General features: G+C 41.9%; 1 protein-coding gene across 4 annotated transcripts in view; it reads left to right on the forward strand.

The window, feature by feature from the left end:
* kdm5bb (lysine demethylase 5Bb) overlaps nucleotides 1–9,861 on the forward strand; it is a 35,484-nt gene extending 25,623 nt beyond the window's left edge. For all 4 annotated transcript variants that reach the window (XM_060932232.1, XM_060932235.1, XM_060932233.1 and 1 more), the window contains 5 exons: nucleotides 340–798; nucleotides 978–1,050; nucleotides 8,165–8,361; nucleotides 8,483–8,743; nucleotides 8,853–9,861. In XM_060932232.1, coding sequence (XP_060788215.1) covers nucleotides 340–798; nucleotides 978–1,050; nucleotides 8,165–8,361; nucleotides 8,483–8,743; nucleotides 8,853–8,969 — 1,107 coding nt within the window. In that variant the 3' untranslated portion in view covers nucleotides 8,970–9,861. The remainder of the gene's footprint in view (nucleotides 1–339; nucleotides 799–977; nucleotides 1,051–8,164; nucleotides 8,362–8,482; nucleotides 8,744–8,852) is intronic.
* Nucleotides 9,862–17,914: the final 8,053 nt, after the last annotated feature.

Here is a 17,914-nt window from a genome sequence, read left to right on the forward strand (position 1 = left end):
TTCATGGCACATTTGGCGGCGCCGATCTCCGTTTTGTAGCCCTTAGGGTTACAGTGGGGGGGCTAGTCCTCTGGTAACTGCGAGAGTTTGACTCCCCACTCACATCTGTATTGCAGTAGGCACCATTTTTATGATGGTCTTTGGTATGACCGGACTGTGAGTAGAACTCACAATCTCCTGATCAAGAGGTGGACACGCTAACCACTAGGCCACTCACCTATATACATGTCCGTCACCTTAAAAATATTCTGTGGTGAAAAGTTTTTGTCGTTTCATATTGGATATCAGATTGAAATTTCATGTGACTGAGCCCGTTTTGCATATTCATCTCCCTTTCAGATGGCAACTCTTGCTGAAGTCCGTTTGAAGGAGCTGGAGTCCTTGGTGTCTCTCCGTGCAGCTAACGAATCTAAACTCCTACCAGCAGCTGACTGCGGCGCACTCAAAGTGTGTGTGTGCCAGAAGCCTCCCATGGGTGCCATGCGCCAGTGTGAGCTGTGTCGTGATGCTTTCCACAGTGTATGTGTACGTGGGCATGGGGACCCTTGTGAGTCCAAGCCGTGGTTGTGTCCTTTGTGTCGGCGTTCAGCGAAACCGGCCTTAGACAGGATCGTGCCATTGATGGCGTCTCTGCAGAGGATCCGTGTGCGTTTACCAGAAGGAGATGCGCTGCGCTACATGATTGAACGCACAGTGGACTGGCAGCGGCGAGCACGGGAGGTAATGGCCTCGTATAACCTTACGATGACCGCTCAGGATCACCAGGGAAGGCGCTGGGCAGGGGACAGCAGTGCAAAGGTGGGTGTGGTGCAGCACATGATGGGTTGCCTTCGAGTACACTGAACAATGACTCAAAATTGTTATACAAGTGCTTAAACTTGAAGAATGTACTTTATTCATGCTAAACAAAAAGTGGAATCTGTCTGTGTCTTTCTCACCAGTCAGGTTGTTATGTACTGTATGTCTGTGTTCATCAGGGCCAGGACTGGAGCAAGAGCAGTCAGGAGCAGTCTGTCTTTTACATAGAGCAGCGCTGTATCCCTCTGCAGGGTGAGTAGACGTCTGTAACATCTCCATTTCCTGTTGAGGTTATATTACTACTGTGATTCCAGAAAAGCTGGGATGCTGTGTAAAATATAAATACAAACAGAATGCAATGATTTACAAATCCTTTTTGACTTGTATTTAATAGAAATACAATACAAAGCCAAGATTACTTAATGTTCAAACTGATTTGACTTTATTGTTTTTTGCAAATATACTCATTCTGAATTTGATGATTCACAACTTTGTTGATTCACTTTATTGATGTGTTGATGGCTCGCGACTTAAATGCCATAGCTCTTTTAAAGGCGATCCAAAATCTACGATCATTTCATGTTGCTCTCCACACAATGTCTTATTGGAGGAGGCAGTTTATGAATTTTACATGTCCGTCAGCAATGCAACACAAGATGTGCCTCGCCGCAATATGATGTTTTTTGGTAGATACATGAATACTCACCTCACTCACAGATTCTCATTTAGTGATAAAATGAATAGAAACGGCACATTCTTGCAGGATTTCTTAGAACAGCATAATGTCATAGCTGGAAATACATTTTTGAGAAACCTAACAAAAAATTATGGACCCACCGATCCCTGAAAGGCAGTCTTTCTCAAATCGATTTCTGCCTCTATCCAAAAAGATGGTGAAACAGTGTACGGAACTGTCAGGCGTATTCATCATCTGATCCAGCTGGTGGTGACCACAGGATGGTAGTGGCACTCATTAAACCAAGCATGCGCTGGCCTAAAAATTGACCGAGAAAGCTCTTCTGGAAAGGTCTCTCGTCTAACCCAGAACTGGATGATCACCATGCAGATCATGTTTAAAAAAAAAAAAAAGATTTGAGTGTGAAGAGTCATGTCACGTTGCAAGTTGAGCCATTTTAAACTGAGATTTTAGAGCATGCAGCCATACACACTACACAGACACTATCTGTAGATCATGTAAAAAAAGATTTTGCAGCGTGGGGTCTCGTATCTGATCCAGTTTCTGTTGGTGACACTTTGCCACAGCTGAACAAGCACACTTTGTGCTTTCTCTACGGAAATACAGTCTAGTTCCAGATTGTGCTTTCTTTTTATCACCATTGTGGCATTTATATGCTACACAATGAGACATACTTATTTGAAAACTGATAAATTCGGTAAAATACTTGTAAAACTATCAAAACTACGATGTAAACAGAGAATATAAACAGCTGAGTTGCTCCAAGCGACTGCTACCTGACGCCATCACATATGTCACTACCACAGAAAGCCCATCTGGCATTTTAAAGAAAATTAATTGATCTCGAACACTATTTGGTCTCTGAAAATGAAAGTTTGAATGAAAATGAAACTTTGTTTGGGCGGAGGATATAGAAACTGGTTTTGTCTGGTCATGTTTTCGTTTCTGGGCCATCTCTTTAAAACTACTGAGGACATCTTCATGAAACTTTGTATACATATAAAGCAACATGTGAACTGGTACCTTTTGCTATTCTGGATTTCTGGGAAAAAAAAAAAAGTATTTTCCAAATTTTTACATTAAAAAAAACAGATTTTGACTTAGTTTCTAAGAGCAATGTTCGTTTCCAGAGCATATCTCCAAAACTATTCATGATACGGATTTGAAACTTGGTATACGTGTTAACAAGGTGATGTAGATGAGCCTTTTCATTACTATGAAATTTGAGAAATTTTAATTTTTCATGTTTCCCTGGAAACAATTTCAGATTTAGTCTCTCAGGTTAGTCTTAGGTTTTATTTCCGGAGCAGAACTTTTAAAACTGTGAGTGGTATGGTCTTGAAAGTTGGCATATATGTTGATTAAGTAATGTAGAGTATATGTGCCTTTTGATACTAAGAAATGTGAGAAATTTTAATTTTTAGCTCACCTGGACCAAAGGTCCAATGGGCTTATGCCATGGGCTGCTGAAGTCAGTGTAAAGAGGTAGGGCTGATTTCCTGCAGCAGAACTTGAAAATTTTGACAAATAATATCTTGAAACTTGGTATAGAGTTGGTATATAGGGTGGGGAATATAGATGACTCTGTCGTCTTGTTAAAATCTGCGACTACTTTTACTTGAAATAAGTTTGGGAATAAATCTGCTGGAGGATCCCCTTAACCTTAAACCACCATCGCAGTAGTCATCACCCAGCCAAGGTTTTACCAGATCTTGACTACACTGATGGCCTTGCTCTTCGAGAAGATACTATTGCAACTGCTCAAGTCCTCTTGATTCATGTGGAATCTGCATGCCAGAATTGTTGGCCTTTTTCTGAATGTTTCAAAAACTAAGTTAATGCACTTGAATCCAACCACTAACTCTCACCTTATCGCAGCAGATGGTTCACCTATCAAATGTGTAACAGACTTTTAAATATCTCTGTGGTTACTGTGACTCCTCTCATGACATGAATGTCTGTCTGTATTGGGCAAGCTTGGGGTGCCATAAATTCACTCGCAAGTATGGAAATCAAATGCCAAGAAAGATACGAAGACAATGTTTTCCTGACTTCAGTCCAATCCATATTAATTTATGGCTGTGAATCATGGCCAGTGAATAAGAGGACGATAAAGAAAATTGATGTTGCATACATGAGGATCCTGAAAACTGTATACAAAATTTCTTGGAGGACTCCCATTACAAACAAGGAACTCCTATGGCAAACTAACCGTAACTAGGCAAAGAAGAATGGCTGTTGCTGATCATGTTGCCAGACATGAAGAACCTGCTGGTCAACTCCTTTTATGGTCCCCAAATGTGAAAGATGAGTTAGGAAGCCCTATGTTACTGTCAACTCTCTTGGCAAGGAGGCCCTATGTTACTGGCCTCTCTGGCAAGGAACTTCTAAATGCAATGAAGGGTGGAGAAATATGGAATCAATTTTGTGCCAAAATGTTCATACAATACTTTTGAAATATCAAACAAAAACGACAAATCAAAATACAAAAAAAGTTAACTTTTTTTTAGACTTTTAGATTTTAGATAATTTGGCAAACAAATTATTCGTGTAATCGTGCAAAATATCAGTCTATTACTCTTCAGAAACCTTTTATTTTTGTTCCGCGTCTTTCTCAGTTTTGTTTAACGTAATTTATTTTGGTTGCGATTCCAGCTTTCTCGTTTGCGCTCCCTGACTTTTTGCTTGCAGTTTTGGCACAAACTTGACGTGTGGGTGGGCTGTCCAGGAATGCATTCCCATTGGGTAACTTGTGTTTGACTGACAGCTACGCTCAGCCATTCCCTACTCGGATTCTGGCGGACTGTTTGGCGAGTGACCGATCCATTGACGGTAAACAAGGATCGAGTGGACTTCAGTGGCGACTATGATATTGAATTTACACTTTGTTGAATTAATTCAATATCATAGTTGCCACTGAAGTCCACTCGATCCTTGTTTACCGTCAATGGATTGGTCACTCGCCAAACAGTCCGCCAAAATCCGAGTAGGGAATGGCTGAGTGTAGCTGTCAGTCAAACACAAGTTACCCAATGGGAATGCATTCCTGGACAGCCCACGCACACGTCAAGTTTGTGCCAAAACTGCAAGCAAAAAGTCAGGGAGCGCAAACGAGAAAGCTGGAATCGCAACCAAAATAAATTACGTCAAACAAAACTGAGAAAGACGCGGAACAAAAATAAAAGGTTTCTGAAGAGTAATAGACTGATATTTTGCACGATTACATGAATAATTTGTTTGCCAGTCTAAAAAAATTAACTTTTTTTTTGTATTTTGATTTGTCGTTTTTGTTTGATATTTCAAAAGTATTGTATGAACATTTTGGCACAAAATTGATTCCATAGAGAAACATGGTGAAGAAACTTCATTCAGGGTTCACCAATTAAACAAGAATTAGAAGACTAAATTAAATGAACATGATTCACAACTTCTGTGAAAAACTGGGTGGGCAAATAGCCCAGCAGTTTAAGAACAATGTTTTTCAACATACAATTGCAAGGAATTTAAGGATTTCGCCATCAACAGTCCATAATATTAGTCATCTGAGATGGACTGACGCAATGTGTGCATTGTTCTGATGAGTCCACCTTTCTAATTGTTTTGTGGAAATCATGGACATAATGTTCTCTGGGCTAAAGAGGAAAAGGACCATCCAGATTGTTGCCAGCATCCGTGATGGTATGGGGGTGTGTCAGTGCCCATGACATGGGTAACATGCACACCTGTGAAGCCACCATTAATGCTGAACGGTATGTACAGGTTTGGAGCAACATATGCTGCCATCCAGATGATTCCCCCCCAGGAACGTCTCTGCTTATTCCAGCAAGACAATACCGAGCCACTTCCTGCACATATTTCAACAGCTTGACTTCATAATAAGAGTGCAGGTGGTAAACTGGCCTGCCTGACTCCCATTGAAAATGCGTGGTGCATTTATGAAGTGCAAAATATGACAGCAGAGACCCTGGACTGTTGAGCAAATGAAGTCCTATATTGAGTAAGAATTGGAAGGAGTTTCGCATTCAAAACTTCTACAGTTATGGCCCTTTTCCACTACCCTTTTTCAGCTCACTTCAGCTCACTTCAGCCCGACACGGCTCGCGTTTCGACTACCAAAAACCAGCACGACTCAGCTCGTTTCAGCCCTGCTTAGCCCCTAAAACTCGCACCGTTTTGGGGTAGGGCTGAAGCGAGCCAAACCGTGCTGACTGAGGCTGGGGGCGTGAGCAGACACTCCCCTGTGCACTGATTGGTGAGGAGGCGTGTCCTCACATGCCCACACACGCCCCGCGAGCGCGCTGGGATCTGTAAACACCGCAAACCCGGAAGAAGAAGAATTACGAATTACGAGAATTTCTGAAGCCTTATGCGCCTCGCCTCATCTATACGCTCTTGCCAGTATCTGTTGGCGTTGTCAAGCCACAGCACCAAGACCAGCAACACTAACGACTCCATGTCCTCCATGTTTATTGTTTACTATCCGGGTCGTGAGACTACCGCTTAAAAGATCACTGAATCAGTGACATACAGAGCATCGGGGACGAGTTCGCGGAGCGCAAGGCTCGCCGTATGCCCTTCAAATAATGCGCGCAGTAGGCTATTGATGTTTTATTATGAGCCATGTACAGTATGTAGCCGAATGTTTTTTTGTTTCTGAGTTACATGTTCGTTTGAAGGACTTAATGTACAAAATAACATAGTTGCACCCCGTAGTGTTGAAATTGGTAAACACAGTGCATTCAGTGAGGTTTGCACCGCCCTCCTTTTATTTCTGACTCTTCCTGTCAGCGTTGCAACCTCTGAGCGCTCATTCGTATGCCCTTCAAATAATGTGCGCAGTATAGGCTATTGATGTTTTATTATGAGCCATGTACAGTATCCTAATGTTTTTTGTTTCTGAGTTACATGTTCGTTTGAAGGACTTGATGTACTAAATAACATAGTTGCACCCGGTAGTGTTGAAATTGGTAAACACCGCAGTTGCGGACATTTTGTAGCCTAAAATGATGTTATGATAAGCTTTAATAAAGGGTCCGGTCATTTGCCCCGCCCCCGGCCCGGCTCTGACTTGTTCCGCCACTGTCACTGATGTCACTGTTTGCGCTGCTTAACGACATCACATGACGTCCACCCACTTTCGCTAACTCCACCCAATGTGTCCACCCACTTCCAGCCAGCACGGTTCAGCGCGGTTGTAGTCGAAATGCAACTCCAACAGCCCCGCTCAGCCCGACTCAGCTCGACTCGGCACGGCACGGCTCAGCCGCGTTTGTAGTGGAAAAGCGGCATTAGTGTCCTCAGTTCCCACATGCTTACCGAGTGTGGTTAAAAGAAAAAATTGATTTAATACAGTGGTAAACACACCCCTGTACCAACTATTTTGGAACGTGTTGCAGGCATTACATTCAGAATGAGTGTATATTCACAAAAAAACAAAAGGTTCAGTTTGAATATTAAGTATATTGTCTTTGTATTCAATTGGATACAGGTTGAAAATGATTTGCAAATCATTGCATTCTATTTTTATTTGTTTTACACAGTGTCAAAACTTTTTTGGAAGTTGGGTTGTAAGACTACCATATCATGATAGGTTTCGATATGAATCAGGAATTTGTCAACAAGTGGAGATAATCAAGTTATTCCATGAAATCGAGTTGTACATGCGCTGATAACCGGTGAGGCGCATAGCACCAAGTTGGCTAGAAGTCATGTACGATGAAATTGAGTGGAATAATTTTTTTTTCTATCCACATTCACTGGATTTTGAGAAACGGAGCATTTTTATTTTTTTGCACATTTGATAAATAAAAACTTCATACAAAACATCCGACAAAATAATTTCTGCTTGGAATGTAAACAAACCGGTAAAAACTCTATTCTTTTTAGCTATTTCTGATTCTTTTAAATACTTCATAACAATTTTTGGGGTTTTGTTTTCGAGTAGTGTTTTTATTTCGTCCTCAGTGGGTTCAGCAAAACACGCCGCCATTTTGTTTTTCTCTACTCGTGGTATATGAGCTAATAGCCTTGTAGTAGAGTAGCCAATCAGGGTGCGTGATTGCTCATATCCCGTGAACGTGGATAGAATAAATTCTATTATAGTTTACTAATAGCTACAAAAGCAGATGATTTACTTGCCTTATTAGGCATTACTTGTTACAAAATGTCTGCACTGACGGTCACTGGGCTGCAGAGGGCAACGTTCCCACAGCTTTAATGCTGGCCTCTGCTTTTGACATTATGTGAATGACCACAGAAGACATGCAGTCCCCTTAATCAAAGTTACAAAGCATAAAAAGACATTCAACAAGAGTGCAGGTTTGTTTCATTGTAGTTTAGAGTCATGGTCAAAATACATTACAAATTCATGTGATGCCATAAGGTTGTAAAAGACTGCAGTAATGTATATTTTTCAAGTATTTATAGATTTCTATTAAAATATTTAATTTTGGAAAAAAAAAAATTTATATTGCCTACGCGTATTAGTCTTGTCCTGTGATGTCTTTTCGTGCCATTTGTATGCCTAGTAGTAAATGTAAAATCAAATTTTGCCAGGCGCATGGCACAAAGTTTAGCCTGGTGTGTGTGTGTGTGTGTGTGTGTGTGTGTGTGTGTGTGTTTTATTATTATTATTATTATTATTATTATTATTTATTTTATTTTTTTTAGGTCTTAGTACAGAGCTGGAGGAGCTGATGGTGGAAGGATTATTGCTGCAGGTATCACTGCCTGAGACTCAGCAGCTGTACACGCTGCTACTAAACGGCCCCCTGACCCAGTGCAGTCCACAGCATACACACTCAGCAACTGACAGCTCACAACACACACCCTATCACACTCAGGAACACACTTCACCACACAAAGAGGTAAATGTGTGTGTCAGGGCTGGCTGGGTGTTTTGGATATAAGTAACGTTGCTACTCGACGGTACAACAATATCGGAGCTGACAAAAAGTTGACACCTTTTGTGTCTCGTCTTTTCAAAAGAGGGATCTCGTGACCCCAGCAGAAAAGAAAGCAAAGCGGCGGATGGAGAGAGAAGAGATGGGGCTGAAGACGGAAGCGAGGGAGCGAGGGATCCCGAAAAAGAAGAAGCAGCGGATGAGAAAGGAGAAGAGGAAAGAGAGGAAGGCAGCGTCGGTGTCTGCATCACCCACTTACCTGTCTGATGTATCGCAGTCAGACGATTCGGAGGAAGACATGATCCTCTGCCCAGCTGAAAGCTGCCTTCAGCCTGCAGGAGATGAGGTGTGTGCGCGCGGTGTGCGTGCGTGTGTGTTTTTCTACATTTGCTCTCTTGATATTGAAGATTTGTTGCTGAAACAACTTGCATGTGGTGTGCTTGTATGTGTCACAGGTGTTCTGGGTACAGTGTGACTGCTGTAACCAGTGGTTTCACATGATCTGTGTAGGAGTTTCTGAAAAGATAGCAGCCGAAGAGGACTACATGTGTGTCGCCTGCAGCGCACGTTAACACAAGCCAGCACCAGAAATGAGACAGCGTGTAGGAAAGGAGCTGAGGCCTAGGAAGAGAATGACCAGTTCATCTCCCCTTTTATCCCTTTTGTACTATCCTTTTCCTGGTTGTGTAACTGATTGTTCCCAACACCCTCTGACCTCTGACCTTTGTAACAACGGTGCTATTTCCTCCTTTTTTTTTTTTTGGATTTTGGTTTTGTTGTTTTGAATGATGCTATTTGGTCATTTTTTTGTATTTTTACAACTTTTCTCCTATTTGAACTATGTGTGGTTGTCTAAAAATACAAATATGCTAAACAAAAAGCGTTACATAGTAGAGTGTGGGGCACACGGCATGGGTTTCTGATCCGTTGTGTTGTTGACAATGAGAGCGAGGTCATTTTGTTCAAAGCATGTGAAAAACAGTACAGAAGGGTTTCTTGTTTTTCGGTGACTTCTGCATGCTGAACACAAGAACGCAGAATACACAATTTTTGTACCAAATATCTACAATAAAGAAATTAAAACTTGTTTTTGGAATACCCACTGTTATGTACACATGCATCTGGGATAATATAATTTCTTTATTTCCGTTTCCATTTTGTAGATTAGTTTTATTTATCTGAGCAATAATGTCAGTAAGCATCTGGGGACTTGGAGTGTGTATGAACTGTGTGCTGCTGCTTTAGAGGTGATTGGTTCATTGTATATGAAGTGTAAAGCATAGATGGTACAGTTTGGGTTGGTGATTAGTGATGTAGCAGCCAGAGAGACGTGTATAAAAGAACCTGCCACACAACTCACTTAGGCCATTTTGTGGGGTAGGAGGAGGGGGGTCGGCAGCCGGGTTTAAGCTTGTTTAAAATGTCCCAGTTTATAGTGTGGAATAAAAGCCCTTTTGTCTAATATCTTACAAAAATTCTAGTCTCTTTTTTAGTGTCCTGTTCAAAACTCATGGCGTTTGTGAGTCATCTCATCAGAATGAACAGATGTTAAGTTTTATATTCTTCTACATTAAAGCTATATGGCCAGAAGTTTGTTGATACCTGTCTATCATGCTCACGTACGCTTTTTGAACACCTCATTCCAGATTTAGTTCCCCTTTGCTCTTTTAATCACCTCCACTCTTCTGGGAAGGCTTTCCACTAGATTTTGGAGTGTGTCTGTGTGGAAATCAGTGGTGTTCAGGTCAGAGTTCTTCTACACCAACCGTGGCACACCCTGTCTTCATGAAGCACACTTTGTGCGCAGGGGCATTGTCGTGTTGAATCAGGTTTGGGCTCCTTGATTCAAGTAAAGGGAAATTTTAAAGTTACAGCATATAAAGGCATCCTGTACAATTGTGTTTTCAGCTCTGTGACAACAGCTGGTTTGGTGTCCACATACCTTTGGCCATATAGTTTGTCCAACAGTTTGCAGAACCTTAACCACTGACCCATCACTGCCCACTGGCAAACGTTTTTGTTTTCTTGAATCATGTTTTCCTTTGAAAAACCTCATTTAACACATTAGATTTGATCCAAAAGTTAATTAACCAAATTATTTAACCAAAGGCTTCAAGTCTGGGCTTGTACTATTAGATGCTTAAAAAATGCTAATTAAATTTAGCAATATTGAGCGCACGTTCAACAGTATCAAAATTTTGTGGCTATGATGAGCTGTGCCTGGAGGGAAATGGGTCATGTTTGTTCTTCACACTTCTTGATACAGCCAACTGTGCTCTAGAATCATTGGCACTCGTAATACAATTTGACAATAAATCTTTTCTTTTTTTACTTTTTAATTACCACTGACATCTAATTAGTTTGGAAACAATGTTGGTGCAGAGCTGGTTGTTTAAAATACAACCCCAATTCCAAAAAAAGTTGGGATGCTGTGTAAAATGCAAATAATTATATAGATTTCAGGCACTGCCTAAAAGCAGAGCTCCCATCTGTTTCTGGGTTGTAGAATTTTCTTATATCATAGCCAGCCTCGCTTGTTTAATTTCTTTACCGGCTATAACACTGGCCACTAGGCGGTGTGTATGACTGGTAATTACTAGCACTGGCCACTAGGCGGTGTGTATGACTGGTAATTACTAACACTGGCCACTAGGCGGTGTGTATGACTGGTAATTACTAACACTGGCCACTAGGCGGTGTGTATGACTGGTAACTACTAACACTGGCCACTAGGCGGTGTGTATGACTGGTAATTACTAACACTGGCCACTAGGCGGCGTGCAGGACTGGTAATTACTAACACTGGCCACTAGGCGGTGTGCATGACTGGTAATTACTAACACTGGCCACTAGGCGGTGTGCATGACTGGTAACTCCTAACACTGGCCACTAGGCGGTGTGCATGACTGGTAATTACTAACACTGGCCACTAGGCGGCGTGCAGGACTGGTAATTACTAACACTGGCCACTAGGCGGCGTGCAGGACTGGTAATTACTAACACTGGCCACTAGGCGGCGTGCATGACTGGTAATTACTAACACTGGCCACTAGGCGGTGTTCATTGTAATGTTTCTATCTTGAAATGAGAAACTTGGGTTCTTCACAATAACGATTTATTAACAATTAGCATCAGGAGCATACGGTACACGGTGTCCATTGTTCATCATCAACTTGTGATCTGCCATGCACATACACATATCAGGGGTTACACTAACTAGGCAGCCATCTAGTGGCAGGAGGTAGAACTGCAACTCTTATTATTCTATCATGACATCCCCCTTTTTCTTAAGATGAAAATATCACATTAACTGTTTTTTTTTTAACTGCTATCTCATAACTAGTATTTTTTTTTTTAAGCAATCTGTATCTTTATATCAATATGCTTTTAACATTCACATGACTATGAACTCATTGTTTTAATTTTTTTTTTCTTCTGTTCAACTTAACATTTCTTAATAAACATAAACATGAACTTAAATTGTAATGAAAAGGATACAGCTCATAGTCCTTATAGATTCAGCCTGTCAGGTGCTTTGACAGTGCGCTCTGATCTTCTCAGCACGGGCAAGTCAGTCTCTACAGCACTCTGTTGATCAGCTGGTGGTGGATCTTCTGATGTGGTGGAGCCTGGATCTCCGGAAGAATCCTCATCGGTCTGTTCTTGCCAGGTGTCTGGTGTTTTTAGTAGACTCCGTCGGTTTCTTCTGAGGACTTGACCATCTTCAGTTTTGACATTGTACGATCTTGGACTCACTTCATCAAGAACTGTTGCTTTCTTGCTCCAGCTTGTGGAGTCGTGAATTCTCACTGTGTCATGCCTAGCTAGTGGTACTAAGCTTTTTGTTGACTTGTCATAATTTGCTTTTTGTCTCTTCTGAAGTTGTCTTTGTTTTTGTTTCACTTCCTTTTGTTTGTGATCAGAGGTGTATGGGAGTGTGGTGCGTAGTCTGCGTCCCATAAGAATTTCTGCAGGGGACTTGCCATGCTCAAGAGGCGAAGCTCGATAACTCAGCAGAGCTAAGTATGGATCTGAATGACTTTCTTGTGCTTTCTTGAGTAGCTGCTTGACTATGTGCACACCTTTCTCTGCTTTTCCGTTTGATTGAGCATACAGGGGACTCGAGGTCACATGACGAAAGTCATATTCCTGTGCAAAATCCCGGAACTCTTTGCAGCTATAGGATGGACCATTATCACTGTAGACAATTTGAGGAATCCCATGCCTGGCAAAGATCGATTTCATGTGCTTAATCACACAGGCCGCTGACATGTTGGGGAGCAGTGCTATCTCTGGGTAGTTAGATAGGTAGTCAATTACCAGCAGGTAATTCTTTCCATCCAAGTGGAATAAATCAGTCCCAATTTTCTGCCAGGGCTCGTCAGGTATCTCTGTGAGTATCATTGGTTCTTTTGGCTGCTTTGCCTGATGTTTTAGACATGTGGCACATCTTGACACCATACTGTCAATTTCAGCATTTATGCTTGGCCAATAGACTGCTGTTCTGGCCCTTCTCTTGCACTTTTCCATGCCTAGATGCCCTTCATGTAATCTTTTAAGCATGTCTGCTCTCAGAGACTGAGGAATGACTATTCTGTTCTTTCTCAACAGGAGTCCGTTAACAAAACTCAGCTCTCCTCTAATGTTGTAGTACTGTTTGCACTCACTCCTTGGCCATCCTTCATTCATCAGCTTGATGACTCTCTGCAGGACGACATCTTTCTTTGTTTCTTCAGCGATCAGCCTGGATTTCGTGTCTGTCACAGGCAGGGTCTCAGTGATGAGGTTGACATGTTGATTCACGTCATCTTCAGTGGAACACTCATCTTGCTCCTCGCCCTGTGTGGTTGCTCTGGACAGAGCATCTGCCAGCACTATGTGCTTACCAGGTGTGTATATCAGGTCGAAATCATAGCGCTGTAGCTTCATCATGAGCCTTTGAATGCGAGGTGACATTTCACTGAGATTTTTCTTTATGATGGATATTAACGGTTTGTGGTCTGTCTCTGCTATGAACTTTGGCAGGCCATACACATAGCCATGGAACTTCTGGAAACCATACACCAGTCCCAGACACTCTTTTTCAATTTGAGCGTACCGGCACTCTGCACTTGTCATCGTTCTCGACGCATAGGCGACCGGCTTCCAGTCTTCTCCATCTGCTTGTAGCAGAACAGCTCCAATGCCGTCCTTTGATGAGTCAGTGGATATCTTTATCCTTTTTGTTGGATCGAAAAACGTCAACACTGGCTCAGTGGTGAGAGTTGTTTTCAAGCACGACCATTCTGCCTCATGTTCAGATGTCCACTCGAACTCACACCTGTCACGAAGTAGCTCTCTTAAGTGCACTGTCTTGGCGGATAAGTTTGGTATGAATTTTCAAACGAAATTGATCATGCCTAATGCACGCAGCACACCTTTTTTGTCTTCAGGTCTTGGCATGTCAAGTATTGCTTTGATCTTTCTTTGGTCTGGTTCAACACCAGCTCCTGACAGTTTATCACCAAGAAAGGTGATGTCATTTACACCAAACTGGCACTTTGATCTGTTCAGCTTCAGCTGGCACTTCTGGACTCTCTGAAGCACTTTGATGAGCCTTTCATTGTGTTGTTCAAGAGAAGATCCCCATAGAATCAAATCATCGAGATACACACGTACACCTTCAATGCCCTCTATGATTTGCTCCATCGTTCTGTGGAATACCTCTGGAGCGGAGCATATGCCGAAAGGCATTCTCTGGAAGCAGTAGCGTCCGTACGGTGTATTGAAAGTGCAGTACTTTGTACTGTCCTCATGCAGTTTTATCTGCCAAAAGCCTTGTGAGGCGTCCAACTTACTGAAGTATGTGGCACCAGCCATCTCACTTGTTATCTCATCTCTGGTAGGTATTTGATAATGTTCTCTTTTTATGTTGTTGTTCAGATCTTTTGGATCCAAGCACACACGTAATTCTCCATTCGGTTTTCTGACGACTACCATTGAATTCACCCATTCTGTGGGCTCTTCCACTTTCTTTATCACACCTAGTGACAACATTCTGTCCAGTTCCTGCTTCAGGCTTTCACGTAGAGGAGCTGGAACACGCCTAGGAGCATGGATGACTGGCTGTGCATCATTTCTCAGTTGCATCTTGTAAGTGAATGGTAAGACACCAAAGCCTTTGAAGACGTCTGGGTATTGGTTCACTATTGACTCAATGCTGCTTGGGCTATTAACATCATTAATGCAGTAAACCCTCTTCACTAAGCCTAAATTTTCACATGCAGCGTCACCTAATAAAGAGTCGTGTCCAGCCGGAACAACTACAAACATAATGTGATGCTTTTTTCCTTTAATTGTCACTATTAATTTGCATGTGCCTTTTGTGTCAATGCTGTGACCATTGTAAGCCTTTAGCTTCACTGTGCTGGGGTGGATGCGTGGTTTCACCCTCATGGCTCTGATGTCGCACTCACTGATTAAATTGGCCTTTGCCCCTGTGTCTAATTTCAGTGGTATGACTGCACCGTTTATTTCCAGTGGCACAATCCACTTGTCCTTTCCAACACATGATGTTGCATTTTTGCATTGTTCAATTTCTTTTGGCACTGTTGCCTTGCTATCTTCAGCCGGCGCTACCATGTCGATAAAGAATGAATCAGCGAGCTCCGTTTCCCTCACTGTGTGGACTCGATCACTCCCACTCTGCTTCCCTTTGGAAAAGCATTGCTTTGCAAAATGATTCTTTCCTTTGCATTTGCTACACGTCTTTCCAAATGCCGGGCATTGTTTTGGGCCATGCTGATTGCCACATCTTTTGCATGAAAACATCTCCGTGTCTTTTTGTTGTTTACTGTGTTTTTTCATTTGCTTCTTCACTGCTGCGACGGGCACCGCTGCACTCTCCTGATCTTTCTGCCCACTGAAGGTTTTGGCATGCTGCTTAGCTAGCTCACTGGCGTTTCCAATTTTAATAGCATCAGCTAGCTTTAGCTCTGGCTCTCGTAGTAGCCTCTCTCTCACTTTCTTGTCGTGCACACCAAACACAATTTGGTCACGGATCATAGAGTCTTTAAGTTCTCCAAAGTTACAGGTCCTTGCTTTCAATTTCAAGTCCGTCACAAAAGCATCAAAACTTTCAGTTTGCAATTGCATGCGTGAACGAAACACATACCGTTCGAACGTCTCGTTCTTCTTTGGTGAACAGTGTGCATCAAACTTTTCCACGACTTTGTCGAACTGTTCTTGGTGGTCCCTTTCAGCAAAAACGAACATGTTGAATACCTCCACAGCCTGCGGTCCCGCGACGGTAAGAAGCAGTGCTATCTTCCTCGCGTCCGGCTTCGTGTCCAGACCCAGTGCTTGTAGGTACAAGTTGAAACGTTGCTTGAATGTTCGCCACTCACAGTCCACATTTCCAGTCCAATTCAGAGGTTCAGGCGGCTTCACACTTTCCATGACTTCTATTGGACCACTCCTGGTACCATGTAATGTTTCTATCTTGAAATGAGAAACTTGGGTTCTTCACAATAACGATTTATTAACAATTAGCATCAGGAGCATACGGTACACGGTGTCCATTGTTCATCATCAACTTGTGATCTGCCATGCACATACACATATCAGGGGTTACACTAACTAGGCAGCCATCTAGTGGCAGGAGGTAGAACTGCAACTCTTATTATTCTATCATGACATTCATGACTGGTAATTACTAACACTGTACTATCTACACTCTATGCCGAAGGGCATACATGTCAACCTTTGGTCAATCAAACCTGTATAACCAACCTCCAAAATCTGTATTTCCCTTATAAAATCCGTATAAGATGCAAATTAAAATAATTTACTTAAAATTTGAATGATAATTAACAATGATATATCCAAGTTACTTTTTATTCAATATTAATAACAATAAACCTTCAGAATGAATACAAAGCTCCAATGTTTGACAAAACACAAAGTGTCACTCTAATGTTCTGAATTGTACTCCATGACAGCTTTTTTAGCAGTCTGCACCAATACCTCACTAGGCTGCATGTCACAGCAAGTGTCTGTGTTGATCTTGCTGGAGTGCCCATTCAGAATCTTTTCAGTCACTAGTGAAAGTCGCTCAGGTGGAAATACGCGATTCGAACAAAATGTTACTTCCCGGTTGGCGGGATTCTCGCAATGCGGTGTGCGTATGATCAAAAGTGGAACGAAGTCTCGCTACCACAAGATAACGTGCGCTTTCATAAGATTCTTTACTGGCTGTCTGTGCTTTCTGTGGTGTACAGTATGTTTGTAAATGTTATGCGCTCTTTTATCATGGGAATTGATTATAGCTCTAAATAAATATTGAAGTTTTTTTAAAGAATCCATATAACTTTATTTGTACGCCCGTATACTACGTTTATTGAATCAAATCTGTATAAAATACGGACATTCCGTATAGGTTGACATGTATGGAAGGGGCTCTGCCCGCGCGGGCCATAAGAACAAAATACGATGATTTGCAAATTGTGGAAACTGAAAATAGATCAAAGAGGAGTTGAAGTGTTGAAGCTGGGAAATCTCGTGTGTTTTTTTTAAAAAATATGCTCATTTTTAATTTAATGCCAGCAACACATTTCAAAAAAGTGGGGAAGGGGCAACAAAAGACTGGAAAAGTTGTGTAATGTTACAAAAAAAACTAATTAGGCTAATTGTCAACAGGTCAGTAACATGACTGGGTATAAAAAAGAGCGGCTGAGTCTCAGAAGTAAAGATGGGGAGGGGTTCGCTCTGTGAAAGACTGTGTGGGCAAACAGTGCAATAATTTAAGAATAACATTCCTCAATGTAAAATTTCAAAGAATTTAGGGATCACATAATTTATGGTACATAATATCATTAAAAGGTTCAGAGAATCTGAAGAAATCTCTGTATTCAAGGGATAAGGCTGAAAACCAACATTGGAAGCCCATGGTCTTCAGGCTCTCTGGCAGCACTGCATTAAAAACCGACATGATTCTGTAGTAGAAATTGCTGCATGGGAAAACTTCTGAAAGCCATCATTTGTGAACACAGTTTGTCATTGCATCCACAAATGCAAGTTAAAATCACATATAAACAATATCCTGAAACACCGCCACCTTTTCTGGGCCTGAGCTCATTTATGATGGACTGAGATGAAGTGGAAAACTTGTCCTGTGGTCTGATGAATTGAAATTTGAAATTCTTTTTGAAAATAATGGACACCATGTCTTCTGGATTAAAGAGGAGAGGGACCATCCAGCTTGTTGTCAGTGCACAGTTCAAAAGCCAGCATCCATGATGGTATGGGGGTGTATTTGTGCATATGGTATGGGTAGCTTGCACATCTAGGAAGGCACCATTAATGCTGATGTATACAGGTTTTGGAGCAACATGCTGCCATCCAGAAGATATCTTTTTCAGGGAAGGCCTGCTTATTTCAGCAAGACAATGCCAAACTGCATTCTGCACATAATACAACTGCATGGCTCCATAGTAAAAGAGTCTGGGTGCTAAACTGGCCTGTCTGCAGTCCAGAACTG

Source organism: Neoarius graeffei, chromosome 10 (genome assembly GCF_027579695.1).
Source record: "Neoarius graeffei isolate fNeoGra1 chromosome 10, fNeoGra1.pri, whole genome shotgun sequence".
NCBI lineage: Eukaryota > Metazoa > Chordata > Actinopteri > Siluriformes > Ariidae > Neoarius > Neoarius graeffei.